Here is a 15,087-nt window from a genome sequence, read left to right as displayed (position 1 = left end):
GTCCGTATAACATTAAAATAATGAAACAAAATGGGTGAGGAAGAGAGAGGGAAGTGGGGTCCGCGAGTAAGAGAGAGGGATTTGGGGTCCGCTGAATAAATAAAAACTAATATAAAAAGAAAGGGTAATAAGAGAAAGAGAAAAATAGTGGGGTAATGAGAAAAATAGTGGGGTAGTGAGAATAATTTTTTTCCAATTGGGGCATATAAGAATACTTTCCATTCTATTTTCTCTCTTCTTTTTTTTTTTCCCTCAAATTGAAATTATATTGATCAAATGGGCCTAGCCCACAGCCGAAGCCCAAATTCACCAAATTACAAACCAGAAAACCCAAATATCATATGGCCAACAAAAAGAAACGGCCGAAGCCCAAATAAAAGACACGGCCCAAGGCCCACAACCAGCGACGCCGGGCTTACTCTGGACGCGCGGGAAGGAGGCAGAGCCGAACACGCGTAAGAATCTGGCTCATCCGCCCGCCACGTGTCGCCCGCCTCAACTTAGACCCCCCATCCTCGCACAGCCACCGACGCTTTCCACCGTCACACCTTTTCCGCCGGAGCTCCGCGCCTACAGAGCCTCCGCGCCATCGGACTTCTTCGACGCCTTGTCTTCCCGTCGGAGAGTTCAATCGTTTGAAACGAGATCTCTTCCGCCTATAAACCACCGGAAACCCTAGACAAGCACGACGAGAACCACCGCTAACCTCTTCTTCAAACAAACACAACCGTCGCCGGAGATCTTCTTCTTCTTAAGATCTCAACCGCTGCGACCCACGACACACCTCAACCTTCAAGAACTCGAAACCCTAACCTCAACCCAAAAGACCTGGGATTCCACAACGGCAGCATGGAGCTTTGTTAGCCTCCACCCTCCGTGACCAAAAACCGGCAAAGAAGGAGCTGATTGAGCCTCCTCTTCCCGGGAGCTAGAGCGGCGTCGGTAGAACTGAGAAAGCCTCCACCCTACCCCGCGACAAGACCGGCGATGATGGATCTAGGTTAGCCTCCATCTCCCGGGTAGAACGACTGCAACATGCACGCCGCTCCATCTCCACCGCGACCCTTCAGAACGGCCGCACCGTTACTCCAAAACCGACTCTCCTCTGATGGAAAACCTCGGCTTCAGAGCTCCGACAAGGCAAACCGATGACGGATCTGTGAAGAGGGAGCGGTAAAGAACACAAACCAAGAAGGAAAACAAAGCTCCGGCGACGGCACGGACGCTCACGCGCCGGCCGTACGCCGGAGTAGATCTCGCTTCTCTCTTCTCTCTCTCTTGACACAGGAAAACAGCTTTTTGTTCTTGCTTTTTAATTCTATTTTCTCTCTTCTCTCATTTTTTTTTGTTTTTACATGTTTACAATATAATTACACTAATCACAATATAATTACCAAAAAAATTAGTAGGTAAAAAGTAGGTCCACTAGTAGGACCCACTTAGAAAAATCTTGAACAGAGAGCTCTGTTTTTTCTTCTCCTCTGAGACTGCGACGACCACCTCTCTGCTCTAATGTCTTTTTATTAGTACTGTAATTATAATAAGGGTTTTTAGTAATTAAACCCCTCAACTAAAGATGAATCGTAAAAAAAACCCTCAACTAAAAATCCTGTGAAATAAACCCTCAACTTTAGTTCCGTTAACATATGTTACCCTCCGTTTAAAAAACCGTGACGGAGGGTGACATATGTTAACGGTTTATAAGTTGAGGGTTTATTTCACTGGATTTTTAGTTGAGGGTTTTTTTCACGATTCATCTTTAGTTGAGGGGTTTTATCACTAAAAGTCATTAAATATTATTAAATTATTTATTATCATTTATACATTGTTTTAAGATTTATAAGCCTTTAAAACTAATTTATAAATTTTAATACATTAATATATTTGTATATTAATTTATACATCTTAAATTAATAATTTTTAACACTACTTACAACTTATTATAACTTTGAAATATTAAATTATTTGATATTTGGAAATAGTGATATAAAAAAATTTGTGTGTTTATATCGTCATTGTCAAATATGAAATAATTAAAAGTTTCTAAGTTATATTAAGTCTTAAGTAGTGTCGAGATAATTCATCCATGAAGTCAATCTTTCTATTTAGAGTATGACGCACTTTTTCTTTTTTTCATGATTTCTGTCATCCGGTTCATACTTCTCCCCCCTCCAAAATAATGCATGATTATTTTTATTATCATTGATTTCTGAATAACTACATTATATTTTTATTTTCTTGATCAATAATATATTTGAAACATAAAGTAATACAATAAATCAAGAACAATATAGAAAAATAGAAAAGTATGAGTCTGATGACGAAAATCATGAAAATAAGAAAAAGTACGTCATACTCCAAATAAAAAGATTGACTTCATGGATGAATTATCCTCAACACTACTTAAGATTTAATATAACTTAGAAACTTTCAATTATTTGATATTTGAAAATGACGATATAAACACACAATTTTTTTTATATCACTATTGCCAAATATCAAATAATTTAATATTTTGAAGTTATAATAAGTTGTAAATCGTGTTGAAAATTATTAATTTAAAATGTATAAATTAATTTTATAATAGATTAATGTATTAATAATATACATTAGTTTTAAAGGCTTACAAATCAATCTAAAACAATGTATAAATGAATAATAAATAACTTAAAAACCCTTTAATGACTTTTAGTGATAAAACCCCTCAACTATTTTTGAATCGTAAAAAAAACCCTCAACTAAGTTTTCAACATTATAAACCCTCAACTTATAAACCGTTAACATATGTCACCCTCCGTCACAGTTTTTTAAACGGAGGGTAACATATGTTAACGGAACTAAAGTTGAGGGTTTATTTCACAGGATTTTTAGTTGAGGGTTTTTTTTACGATTCATCTTTAGTTGAGGGGTTTAATTACTAAAAACCCTTATAATAATATTGTCTTTTTCAACTTTAGCTTTTGTTTGTCTTGGATAAACGAAGAAGATTAGGAACATTTTTTGGCATTTAAAAATTTGTAATGGTAGTAGTGGGGGAATTTTTAGTAAAAAGCAAGTCCAACTCTTCCCCACCCACAAAGCAAAAGTCATAACCTTTGACACTCTTCTCAACATCTCTCTCTCTCTCTTACACAAACAAACAAATAGACAGGAACACTCTTTCTCTTTTATTTTTATCCTAATCTCTCCCCTTAGATGATTTCTTCTTCCTCTGGTTGTTCAAAAGGATCTCAGTCTCTTTGAGCTCTTAAAGTCCTCCTTGTTATGAGCCAACTTTATCTTTCTTGGTATAGACAAAAGATCTCATCTTTTTGCTCTTAACTTGGGAAAGATTCTATTTTTACTCAGCTCTCTTCCTGTGAAGTGATTTGGAAAGATCAATCCATTTGAGGAAATAACTTATGGTGTTTGGTTTTATCATAGGGTGTTTAGGTGTCTTGGATTTGATCTAATTAGCTTTAAAGGTACACTCTTTAGATTCACTAGGACTTGATATATGATTCTCTTGGCTCTATAGTTAGATTTTGGTGTTAGTTTAGTTTGTTCTATCATCTTAAGTTTGTGTGGAAGGAAGAAAAAAAAAGAAATGGAGGAAGTTGAAGTTGCTAGCAAATCAGCTATAGAAAGCTGTCATGGAGTCTTGAATCTCTTGTCACAACAACAAACAAGTTGTGATTCCAACTCTCTCATGGTCAAAACAAGTGAAGCAGTTTCCAAGTTCAAGAGAGTATCCTCTCTTTTCACCAGAGGACCACCAGGTCATGCAAAGTTTAGAAGAACCAACAACAAGTTCAGCCCATTTTTTCCTCAGCATATCTTCTTGGAGAGTCCTATCTCCTTTGGTAATGATGCCACTAGTGACTACACTCAAGTTCTTGCACCAGAGCCTCTTCAAATGGTTCCAGCTCCATCGATGCTTAGCCACAGAATGTGTGTTGAGAAGTCTTTCCTGGAGCTAAAGCCGCCGCCGCCTTTTCGAGGTCCTTATCAGTTAATCCACAACCACCACCAGCAGCAGATAGCTTACTCTAGGAGCAGTAGCGGTGTGAACCTGAAGTTTGATGGAGCTGGTAGTAGTAGTTGCTATACTCCGAGTGTGTCCAACGGATCAAGATCGTTTGTATCATCTCTTAGTATGGATACTAGTGTGACGGACTACGATAGGAACTCTTTCCATTTAAGTGGATTATCACATGGGTCTGACCAGATGTCCAAGAAGATGTGCTCTGGTGGTTTGAAGTGTGGAAGTAGAAGCAAATGTCATTGCTCCAAGAAGAGGTTTGTAACTTTCTTTGTGCCAATGTGATCTGTTGAATGCTTTGTAAAGGTTTTGAGTTTATTTGCAGGAAACTTAGGGTGAAACGATCAATCAAGGTGCCTGCAATAAGCAACAAGATTGCAGATATACCTCCAGATGAGTATTCATGGAGGAAGTATGGGCAGAAACCTATCAAAGGCTCACCACATCCACGGTATATATATTCATATTCATGTTGTTTTGGTGTAAGGTTGTGTTCATTTGATATAAGTTTCCTTTATTTGCAGGGGATACTACAAATGCAGCAGTGTGAGAGGCTGTCCTGCAAGGAAGCATGTGGAGCGATGTGTAGATGAAACTTCGATGTTAATTGTGACTTATGAAGGCGAGCATAACCATTCAAGACTATTGTCTTCACAATCAGCTCACACTTGATGAAACAGAGTCAGTCAGTGCATGTGGTTTTTGCGTCTAGTCTTGGGTTTGAAGAACAATGTATTAGATTCAAGAAACTGTTCTTTCTAGCTGTGTTTTGCAATTGTATATTCCACTTTGACATGAGTTGTAAGAGCATTTTGTGAACTTGGATTCTGTGGCAGTACCAACAAGCATCAACAATTTGGCTTCAGCAGAATGAAAGCTGATCTTTTAAATTTTGGATCAGAATTTGTTTTTAATTTTACCCCAAAACACTGTTGGCTGTTGTACAATGAACTTTTGAGCCTAAACAAAACTTTCATACATAGACACAGACAGATTCATAATATGAAACTAGTAATGGCTAAGCCACTAACCATGACGAAGAAGGCTGAAACTGTAAGGTCCTGTAAGTGGGCAGTGTAAGCTTTACAAACCTAATATGCATCGATGTGTCTTGCTTCTTGAATCTTTGATCAAGTAGTGGACTGACGTATTCACAGAAGTTGATAAGCTTCAGCTTCTTGCTTCTCTCCCACCGATGTTAAACCAGGGAACTGCCCAATATCATGGCCAGCAAGAGGACTTGGCCTGTCATGTAAACCGATAGCAAACTCTTCCGGATCAGCTTCACTATTCTGCAGGTAATCCGCAATCTGCAAGGGAGAACAAGAGGATCAATTCTGCAGGTTAAGACGCAAAGAACACAACCTTGTTAAGAAGAGTATTATAGGAAGCTTCTTACATGGTTTCCTAGAGCTTCACCGCTAATGGCTGCGGATTCTAAGTTAGAACCGAGAAGCCAGTCACCGCATATACCAGCACGGCCTTGCGGATCAAATATACATGGAACTGCAGGAGTGTTCTTTGGAAGAGCTGCTCCCCTGTACAAGCAAAACTGAATCACTCCACCAAGACTTCAAAACATTTTGGCTACCGTTAATACAATACTTTACCATAGCTGGAGACGTGTATAAACCGGTTTAGGAAGCGAGCCTTCAGGCAAACCCAATGCAATTTCCACTCCTTGAAGCATCCCGGCTTTAACTTTCTCTGATGTCACCGTTGGAATGTTCTCCTGTGAGGGATAAAACTATTTGGTTTCTACAGTTTCTTTAACATTTATGTAGTAAAGCTTTTAAGAGATTAACCTGAGGAACTTTGTTCTGTTTCCCATATGCTGCAGTACTAAAGAAAGTCCAGCAGTGTGGAGTTCCACCGTTACCAAGCTTTGCTGAGTTGTTTCCCATCCAAGACAATGATTCAATTCCTTTCACAAACGCTCCTTCGAAGTTCACTGTAGGAAGAGGATCATTGAACGCTGCTAATAGCGCCCATATGGAACTAAGATCAAGTTTCTAAACACACAAAATATAGTATTGCATCAGAAGAAGTCACATGGTGTTTAATTGTAGCACTAGAAGATATTGTCTACCTTCATCTGTTTAGCAACGAGGGGCAAGCCTGATGCAGATAGCAAACGATTCGCGCATTTACCTGAACACAAGGTGAATCATTTTGTGTGAAAAGAAGATGTAACAAAAGATCTGAAGCTACAGAGAGACTAGAATCAATCAATATGGTTTCTTACCATTGTGAGCAATGACAATGACATCAAACTGACCACGAGGTGTTCCGTTCTCACTTAAATGCCACATTCCGTTGAGTGGCTCCAGCTTACTAATCCAACAAGGCCTCACCACATTTGCCAATCGACTCTGCAAAGAATCAAAATATATTATTTACTTCACCTCACAAAAACTAACAAAAAGACTCTTTTTTTTTGTTGCAACAACAACCTCTAGTAGCAATGAATCAGCGAGAGATCGCATGCCATTAACAGCAATGTATTTTGGAGGCGATGAAGAAGGAAACTGCGTGAAACTGCCCCCAACTTCAAGCTCTCCCACAGCACCTTTCCACTCTCGAACAAGTCCTTTCTCTAACCACCCGTCGACGTACTGGATAAACCGAGAATCATCCGCAGTGAAGAACTGAGCAGCGTGGTCAAAAACCAGTCCTTGTGGTTCAACAAACCTTGTCCCAAGTCTTCCTCCTAACCCATGTATCCCCTAACATCAACACAAACAACAAAAGAGAGTCTTACTTAATTTGTTTCAATTACAACAACAAAGACACTTAAACTGAAACTTTCTCATACCCAAAACCTCATTGGTAATAGAGAACAGTCACAGAGAGTTTCCACTGGATTTTAAGAGACGAACCGTATCAAAAACTGTTGGCTTAATTAACCAAAAAAGCTCGGATTTGAAGTGAAATTACAACAGCAGAAACAGCTAAAGACCAAAACTTTCTCGACACCCAAACTCTAATTGAGCATTGAAACCAATCACGGGAAGTTTCTACAGCAGCCCAAGAGACGAACCTTATCGACAACTGTAGCTTGATTAACCCAAAATAAAAAGCTCGAATTTGAAGTGAAATTACAGCAAAAACACATAAAGACCCAAACTTTCTCGATACCCAAAACCCCAATTGAGAAATGAAAACCAATCAAGGGGAGGAGTTCCAAAGAGACGAACCGTATCGAAAACAGTGGACTTTACGCCGCGAGCTTCAAGGTTCAGCGCGCAGACCAGACCCGCCATTCCGCCGCCGATAATCGCCACCTGGGGATCCTCGGAGACACGCGCGGTGAACGTGACCTGCTCTTGCAAGAAGGACTTCTTGAGGATTGATCTCCTTGAAGTTCCATACTTTGAGGATTTGCGACGTTTCTGGAAATTGGGGTTTCTGCTGCTGGGGTTCGACGACGCCCCCGTGTTCTTATCCTGGGAATCGCAGGTTGTTATGATTTTTCTGGTGGTGGAGAGATTAGGAGGGGTTCTGGGTTTAGCTAGGGTTTTGAATTTGAGAGGTTGGAGGAATGAAGAAGACAGTGGGATTAAAGAAGTGGCCATGGTTTGGTTTAATATTTTTTGGAGGGAGGCTAAGATAAATGATGAGTTTCAGGTTTATCTGTTATCTTCAAAATTTTAAGCATTTAAAATGACCATTTCACCCTTGGTCTGTTTTTCTCCTTATATATCTTCTTTACAACATTTAAGATTTTCAAAATTTTTGCTCAAAAGAGAGAAAAAAAAATTCAAATTTTAACTTACAATATGACAATGAGATTTTTTTTTCTCATCTACAAATCTTTATTGATGAAAGTTATACAAACAAAAAGTATGGGTGATTAATCCGGTAAAAGTAAAACCAATTAGAATCGAAATAGAAAAACATAATTTTAAATTTAATAATATGAATGTTGATTTAGAAACTGCATTATATAATTATGGTTTGATATATAAATCAATTAAATTTAAAACTGATTAATTAAAATATAGTAATATTGTTATATGTAAATTATATAATACAATTGATCATGAACATACATTTATTTTATTATTGTGAAGAAACAATCAATTATGATTGCTATAAAAATTTAATAGTAAGATTCATTCTATATGAATCTTCCTCTGACAATATAACACAAATAATATATACATGTAGTAGTCAATAACATATAGGTGGAAGATCCAAAAACACTCAAAATATACAAATTTCAACATTAGGAGTTTTCTTCAACAATCAACATAAAAGTTTCACCTTACAAAGTAAAACCGTGAGAGACGGTTACATTGTGAACCAACCATATACCGGAAATAACCGAAAACGTTTTAATTTTTCTCCAACAAGATCAAAGTTAGACTGATGAGAGTAGTAAACACATCAATCATCACCGTTTCAAGCCTCACAAGCTTCTTCCAAGGACTCATTAACCGGTTTCAGACAACCTTTACCCTTACCAGATCTGAAACGAGGGCTATCGTGAACAGCATTGGCGTTCTTGTTCACCGTTCCGGTGCTGTGTCGGTTCCTGTTAGAAGCTGTCTTCAGAACCTCTTCACGTGACGACGAGGTGACCGCGTCACTGAAGCTTTTCCTCCGAGAGAGGATGAGTTTTGGCGACTTGGGACGTGTCAAAGGAAGCTAAGAAAGATAACAATAACATCATAAGCTACTCTATCACAAGAACTAAAAGAAACGAGTTTTTGGTTTTAAGCACACCTTCTTGAGCTCAGGTTTGGCAGGAGGCGCCTCGTAGTAGAAGTTAGGAACAGGTTTAGCCTTGAACTTGAGATTCTTTCTTAGCTGTTTCAACGCTGCTTCTTGCTCTTCCTTTTGCCTTTGTTCAAGCTCGTTCCTCTCGGCTTCAAGCGCTTGGTTCTTCTCCTCAAGCTTTTGGTAATACTAAAAAAAGAAGATCAATCAGTAATTAAACAGAAGAAGAAAGTAGACTTTAAAAATATGAGAGAGAGTGTCTTTAGGGCATCTCCAACCCCACTCCATATTTTACTCCAAAATTGAGAAAATGGAGTGGAAAATGGAGTAATGAACAAAAAATAAAAGGATTACTCCATTTATAGAGTAATACTTTTATTTTTTGTTCATCACTCTATTTCCCATTCCATTTTTTCTATTTTGGAGTAAAATATGGAGTGGGGTTGGAGATGCTCTTACTACCTCTTTGCGCTTCTCAGCACGCTGAGCGCTCTTGAACGTTGGTGCACTTCCATGAGTCACTCCTGACTTAGCCCTCCTCAAGGAAGCGATGGAGAAACTATCATCCTCATCATCCATATGCTTCTTGTTATCAGGTTGTAATGGCTTCCTCACCGACACAAGAGGAACATCACGCTGCAGAACAATCATTTAGACCTCTCAAACTGCTTACAAAGCATTAAAGTTTGTCTGAAAAGTTAGTTTTACCTTTGAAACTTTAGGGGTTTTAGGTGCATTCTCGGAATGAGAATCGTCTTCGGTGCATTCCTTGACTTCGAACTCTTCCTCAGTCTCAGATCCAGCTGCTGCTGCAGCTATCTTAGGAGCAACGTGTACTCTACCGCTTGAAACGTCGGCGTTTCGGTTCATACGCACATCAACAACTTCTCTTCCCATTTCTCACTGCTTTATAGCCTTTTGTATCATCCACGAAAACAAAAACACAAAAATAGTCTTTTTTTTTATTACACAGATTCAAATTTGTAAAATTTCAGATTATATACGCCAAAATCTCAATCTTTATAAAGTTTATAGCTTTTTCAAAATTAGATTGTAAGGAACAAGAATTGGTTCAAAGTTTAGAACATTTTTGAGTCACAGAAGAACAATTCAAAATGTGAAACACAACACGCATTAACAACCCCAGATGGAGAAAGATTCAAATTTTTACAATAAAAATGTAAACTTTTGAAATATATATGGAAAAAAACAGAGGAGATTCTTGAGATTTTGTGAACAATTTTTATAAATTGATAATGGGAGAGAGATTGTTCTTACAAGACTTGTGTAGGGGGATGAGGGAAGGATTCTTGTGCACCACCACCTCTGTCTTGTCTCCTCTCTCTCTCTCCGATTGCCCGTGAGAGTTTTGCAGACAAATTTGAAATGAATGTCTTTATGTCCAGACCAAACTTGTCTCCCTCTCGAGAGAGAGAAAAAAAAGGAAGATTTTTTTTTGGGAGGTGACTATTTTGAGTTATGTTTGATTTGTTAAGCTGATTTGGTTATTTATTGGGATTTTGAAAATTTTAATTATTTTCTTTCTGAAAAAACAATTTGGAATTTATTGGCGCTTTGCATGACTTTAAATTTTCTTCTATCTACTAAATATTGAAAACTAGGACCGACCCGCCCTACGGGCGGGATGTGAATTATAAAATAATTTCCACGCTGTATAATTAACATTGTTTGTTTTAATTTTTTTATATTTTTTGTTTGTTCTTGTGATGTATAATGAAATATTCATATATGATATCTTTGTTCTTAAACTTACTAATAAGAAGAAAAAAAACTTACTAATAAGAATGGTCTGCTTCATTCCCAAAATTCAATCACATTATTAATTTTAATACATCTCTATTAGCGCTGGTGAAAATTGCCCAAAAAAATGTCCAATCGTTTTAAATATATTGCAGCTATATTATCCAATCGTTTAGCTGAATTGTCCAGTGTTTATCATATATTTTAGTTAGACTTTGTACAATTGGAAGACTAACTAAACCATGCTGTATAGAAAATTAGTTAGAATTTAAAAAAAAATTATATTACATATTTCTTTTGTTAACTAACATATGTTTTAACTTTTAATTATACATTAAGAATTGATTTGGTATTACATTATTCCACGTGATAATTTTTAGTTGGATGAACATATATATATGACTTGTATCAACCCTTTTTATATTGATGGTTAGATCTCGTTGGGGAGATGAGAATGCAGGTTCGGTTTTTATATCGAAGATAAGTTTATATAGAGGGTATGGGTCCATGGTGTGTTTTTGGAAGATTGTAATATCTGTATCGTATGTTGATGTGTTTATGTTCTCAGAAAGTTGATATTTTGGGTTTAATTTAGCACCTAATTGAAACGTTTAAATGTTATGGTTTAGGAGAGTTGTTATTTTTGTGTTGTTACTAAAATGTGTTTGTTATATATGATGGAGTTTTGATTTTGATATACTTATGAGAATATTTTTTTGTTGAATATGATGAATCTATTACAATTGATTGAATTCGATATGTCAGTGACAAACAATAAATTGATTTGTTAGGTCAAAACTATATATTTATATATATACTATTACTGTTTGCTTAGAATTATGTATTAATTGAGTATTAAAGAGTAGATTGTAAGGAAAAAAATTTAGGGGTTTCTAACTAATTTTAATATTTTTCGTAAATATATTATGCCGCATGCCCATAACTTATATCGAATCATCACACTTAAGTTACAAAAGTGAGAGTATATATAGATTATAGATTACTGCTATATAAGCTATAAGCTAATTCAATTGTAAGCATTTGCATCCATTTATTCTTTCTTTCCTCTGCTTCCAATAGCTTTTCTCCTCACCAAATCATAAGCAGAGATGTAAAAAACATTGAAAGATCGATACAAACCTCTATATCCCTTACACACACAAAAGAATCAGAAAATGCTATAAAGAAAAACAACAAAACACACGGTTACTTCTTCTCCTTCACAATGGTGAATCACTATGAAACTTTTGACCTGTTTTCCATGTTGGTGATATAACCAATTGGGATCTCTTACACAAACCATTCCTTTGGTGAGGCCAACCAGTCCGCGAGGCTAGTATTGACGATGATCTCCTTCATTAGGGGCTTTGCTTGATCATCACTATCCGGTTCAATATTCTCCTTCATTAGCTGTTTAACTCTTCTTACTGGCTTTGCTTTAACGGCTTTCCACTGCGCAATATTCTCATCTGGATTCAGTAGAGGAGTCACATCCTGGTTGTCATCTTCTTCATCATCAGCATCATCTTCATAGTCGTTTTCATCTTCTAAACTTGATGGTAGAGTTGATTCAAAGGTTTGTACGTTCAAGTTAAACCTGACTCCATCATCTTCTTCATCATCAACATGACTGTGTTATAGTCTACTTTCTCCAAATCACTCGCTCCATACACCAATTCATCTTCATCTTCTAAACTTGATGGTAGAGTTGATTCAAAGGTTTGTACGTTCAAGTTAAACCTGACTCTCTTCCTTGTCTTCTTTTTTCCTTCCTTCTTCTCCTCCTCTGCCTCTACCTCGCACCTAACACAATACCAGAAAGAAACAGAGCATTGACCATTGTTAAATGACTATCTCTGCACAATACCAGAAAGAAACAGAGCATTTTCTGAACAAAACTATTGTATAGAGACTCCACATACTAATTTCTCAGAAAATAATTTACTTTGCTGTTTAAACAGATCGAGGTTATGACAGTTAATGGTAGTACAAAGTGCAAGGCTTACCAATAATGTTGGCAGCCATGTTGGTTTCCGCAAGATCAAATCAGCTGAACTGTTGGAACCATCCTTAGTGAACCAAAATTCAATATCAACAATCAGTTTCGTTGCTCCTTGTTACAAATTAAGCTGCAAGTTCCTAAGTTTGCTTATTAACTTACAACCAAGGAGGAGGAGGGCAACGTACATGAGTAATTTCCACAAAGATAATAGTGCCCTGAAATCAAAATATAAAAAAGGATAAATCAGACAAACCAAGATATTAAAAAATCAAATTATATTACAAAACTGAAGTAACATGATCAGTTCAACTGAAACACTACCAGTACTCATAAAATGGCTAAAAATCACGTGAGGTAACATCAGTATGACAGAAAATAAAAACTCAAAACAATCGATATCTAGAAGAGCAAATCGGATAAAAATCACTCACGTTAACTTCCATAAAGAGCAGATCGGCCGACATAAGCTCCCCACCACGCTTGACATTCCTAGCTTCCCAGAATCGCAGCAGCCTCGCCTCAACAACGGATGAGCATCTGCATGACTTCAAGTCGGAAAAAAGCCTTCGATTTAGCCACCAAGAGAGATGAGGATCAAGAGACAAATATGTGAGAGATGGATAGCAGAAAGTTTTAGAGATCGCGAAAATCGGAAGTGAGATACGAACCTATTTATCCTCGAAATCGCCTTCTGAGCAACGCATTTGGAGATCTCGTAGTGGACTCACGAATTAAAGACAATAAGAGTAAATACGTAGGAACCACAACGCATTCCGTTACAGAAACTGAATCACCATCCTCGCGTCAGATCGAAGTGAAACAGAGAGAACGGAAGGAGAAGACGCTGTGAATGGATTAGGGTTTGAGTTTGGTTAGCTGGTCTTCGGGCCGCAAGACGGAGAGTGACACCAAGCCCAAATGAAGCCCAGACGGAACACACATAAAAGACGCTGCGTTTCATTTATTCGACACGTGGCGGACGCTAGAAGAGTGAATTTATGGGCTGGCATCCTAGGTGGCATAGCTGGGAGGGATACAAACCTTTTTTTATATATAAAGATGTACTACTCCTACTAGACATTGTTTCCTTGTTCAGTTGATTATTTCCCCTTTTATTTTAAAATGTATAGTTAGTTAATACAGTATATACATTCCCTAGAATGTTTCTCATTTTGATCCAAAACTTTTTGTATTATTTTGAATTCTTAAAGTTTAATTTTCTTTTAAAAAATATCTAAAAACTGTGTTTGTTAAGAAAACAGTGACTATATGTGTAGTTTGCTAATTCTAAATGACTACCTTAGATTGACCATACATATTATACTAATAAACATAAAATTTATATCATATCTTGAAGTGTTTTTCAGTTTAGTTTGTCAATTATATTATTATCACAAATGAATTTACTATGGTGAAGTTTGAAATATAATCTTTTATTACCAATAGAAATCTAATACTTGAGATGTAAACAAAAATCACATTCAGCAATCAACTTCTCACCAGTTAGTTTGAGTTGGTTAGTAAACAATCACATTAAAAATGTGTTTTGTTTAGCATTCAGATCTATTAGAACTTAGAAGCAACTTCAAACTAACACGAAAAAAGGGAATTCAAACTAATCAGTAACCAGTATTCAATAACCATCACACGGCCTTTACAGTCACAAGATTGAATACCAATGTGACAAATACCTCATTTATAAGGACCATAAATACCAATGCGACAAGTTACTCGTTTTGATAATAACGACCTCTCGACAAACGTGATATGGCTACTTAACTAAACTGCACTGCCTGTTTGAATTTGTTCCATGTATGAGAATCGTACATACTATAAGAGTAACACAAAAATCATTCGAATAAAAAAATGAGAGGAAAAAAACATTCGAATCTTGTTAAGTTACGTATTTCATTTAATAACGTAAAAGAAAAAAGCTTAAAAATGCTTCTTGCCTTTTCCAGTTCAAACTTCAAGAGTAGTTCATGCTTTCCCTCGTTACTCTATTTAAATTCGCAGCTTTATTAAAGTGTTGTTTTTGAATATAGTATGGTGCGAATTGATACGCACAGACCATACACTAGTCTATTATAATGTACACACGTATGCTTATATATGTGTTCTTAATTTAATTATTTCAATGCTCATAATAACAAAACTTTTTACAAAATGAGTTTATTTCAACTGTTTGAAATTTTAATTAGAAAAAAACTTTTTGATAAATGACGTCCACGTTGAATTAGGAAAAACGTAGGACCCGTCACCCACGTCGCAACTCAAAATCATGTTATCCTTTGGCGGCAAAATTGATAGGAAAACATAAAACAAAAGACAAATCGGTGGGTTGGTCCAAACAAATGGTCCCGAATAACATATTGCCTATTAAACTGATAACAACCGACGAGATTGGTCTGTGTATTGTGGATACGGAGTGGACCATCTCTTTTCCATTGACGTTGGAGAATGGAGACTGTGATAAACAAAGACACGATGGATGTTCACTGACTCGTCAAACATGAATGAATGTAAGTGTATAAGTATAACCAAATCATTCACACTCAATAATGTTATGTATAATATATCA

At 36.7% G+C, this 15,087-nt stretch overlaps 4 protein-coding genes across 5 annotated transcripts; 1 reads left to right on the top strand and 3 right to left on the bottom strand.

Moving 5' to 3' along the window:
• Window positions 1-3,075: 3,075 nt before the first annotated feature.
• Window positions 3,076-4,911, top strand: LOC106438989 (probable WRKY transcription factor 39). Its single transcript, XM_013880321.3, has 3 exons — window positions 3,076-4,278; window positions 4,347-4,472; window positions 4,546-4,911. Exons 1-3 carry the CDS (start codon window positions 3,587-3,589, stop codon window positions 4,691-4,693), a joined length of 966 nt encoding a protein of 321 aa, XP_013735775.2. The 5' UTR covers window positions 3,076-3,586; the 3' UTR covers window positions 4,694-4,911.
• Window positions 4,893-7,728, bottom strand: LOC106438988 (renalase-like). Its single transcript, XM_048776264.1, has 8 exons — window positions 7,219-7,728; window positions 6,475-6,747; window positions 6,267-6,393; window positions 6,111-6,172; window positions 5,827-6,033; window positions 5,632-5,753; window positions 5,421-5,559; window positions 4,893-5,331 (listed from the first exon to the last, which is right to left on the bottom strand). The coding sequence occupies exons 1-8, from the start codon at window positions 7,594-7,596 to the stop codon at window positions 5,173-5,175; spliced, it is 1,467 nt and encodes a 488-aa protein (XP_048632221.1). The 5' UTR covers window positions 7,597-7,728; the 3' UTR covers window positions 4,893-5,172.
• Window positions 7,729-8,166: 438 nt separating this feature from the next.
• Window positions 8,167-10,277, bottom strand: LOC106438990 (protein WVD2-like 1). 2 transcript variants are annotated; one of them, XM_013880323.3, is made up of 5 exons: window positions 10,022-10,277; window positions 9,452-9,658; window positions 9,206-9,379; window positions 8,750-8,932; window positions 8,167-8,671 (listed from the first exon to the last, which is right to left on the bottom strand). In XM_013880323.3, the coding sequence occupies exons 2-5, from the start codon at window positions 9,638-9,640 to the stop codon at window positions 8,426-8,428; spliced, it is 792 nt and encodes a 263-aa protein (XP_013735777.2). In that variant the 5' UTR covers window positions 9,641-9,658; window positions 10,022-10,277; the 3' UTR covers window positions 8,167-8,425. The 2 variants fall into 2 exon arrangements, with proteins under 2 accessions (XP_013735777.2, XP_022571976.2); XM_022716255.2 differs by having other exon boundaries at window positions 9,452-9,697; window positions 10,022-10,231.
• A 1,517-nt stretch (window positions 10,278-11,794) lies between these two features.
• Window positions 11,795-12,529, bottom strand: LOC125607164. The gene is made up of 3 exons (XM_048776997.1): window positions 12,495-12,529; window positions 12,102-12,307; window positions 11,795-12,051 (listed from the first exon to the last, which is right to left on the bottom strand). Exons 1-3 carry the CDS (start codon window positions 12,527-12,529, stop codon window positions 11,795-11,797), a joined length of 498 nt encoding a protein of 165 aa, XP_048632954.1.
• Between the last annotated feature and the right edge of the window lie 2,558 nt (window positions 12,530-15,087).

The sequence above is a fragment of the Brassica napus genome, chromosome A3 (genome assembly GCF_020379485.1).
Source record: "Brassica napus cultivar Da-Ae chromosome A3, Da-Ae, whole genome shotgun sequence".
In the NCBI taxonomy this organism is placed as follows: Eukaryota; Viridiplantae; Streptophyta; class Magnoliopsida; order Brassicales; family Brassicaceae; genus Brassica; species Brassica napus.
Note: the sequence above shows the minus strand (reverse complement) of the source record. Positions and strands in the feature narration are given on the sequence as shown.

What these genes read in the sequence shown, in the direction of transcription:
- LOC106438989 (XM_013880321.3), top strand. Translation starts at nt 3,587, where the DNA reads ATGGAGGAAGTTGAAGTTGCTAGCAAATCAGCTATAGAAAGCTGTCAT. An exon ending in TGTCATTGCTCCAAGAAGAG is followed by an intron (nt 4,279 to 4,346) that starts GTTTGTAACTTT and finishes GTTTATTTGCAG; the next exon opens with GAAACTTAGGGTGAAACGAT. An exon ending in AAAGGCTCACCACATCCACG is followed by an intron (nt 4,473 to 4,545) that starts GTATATATATTC and finishes CTTTATTTGCAG; the next exon opens with GGGATACTACAAATGCAGCA.
- LOC106438988 (XM_048776264.1), bottom strand. Translation starts at nt 7,596, where the DNA reads ATGGCCACTTCTTTAATCCCACTGTCTTCTTCATTCCTCCAACCTCTC. An exon ending in TCGTTGCTAAACAGATGAAG is followed by an intron (nt 6,034 to 6,110) that starts GTAGACAATATC and finishes TTGTGTGTTTAG; the next exon opens with AAACTTGATCTTAGTTCCAT. An exon ending in TATACACGTCTCCAGCTATG is followed by an intron (nt 5,560 to 5,631) that starts GTAAAGTATTGT and finishes TTGCTTGTACAG; the next exon opens with GGGAGCAGCTCTTCCAAAGA.
- LOC125607164 (XM_048776997.1), bottom strand. Translation starts at nt 12,529, where the DNA reads ATGGCTGCCAACATTATTGGTAAGCCTTGCACTTT. An exon ending in ATTGGTAAGCCTTGCACTTT is followed by an intron (nt 12,308 to 12,494) that starts GTACTACCATTA and finishes GTATTGTGTTAG; the next exon opens with GTGCGAGGTAGAGGCAGAGG. An exon ending in GAAGAAGATGATGGAGTCAG is followed by an intron (nt 12,052 to 12,101) that starts GTTTAACTTGAA and finishes CATCAAGTTTAG; the next exon opens with AAGATGAAAACGACTATGAA.
- LOC106438990 (XM_013880323.3), bottom strand. Translation starts at nt 9,640, where the DNA reads ATGGGAAGAGAAGTTGTTGATGTGCGTATGAACCGAAACGCCGACGTT. An exon ending in AAACCCCTAAAGTTTCAAAG is followed by an intron (nt 9,380 to 9,451) that starts GTAAAACTAACT and finishes ATTGTTCTGCAG; the next exon opens with CGTGATGTTCCTCTTGTGTC. An exon ending in GTGCTGAGAAGCGCAAAGAG is followed by an intron (nt 8,933 to 9,205) that starts GTAGTAAGAGCA and finishes TTCTTTTTTTAG; the next exon opens with TATTACCAAAAGCTTGAGGA.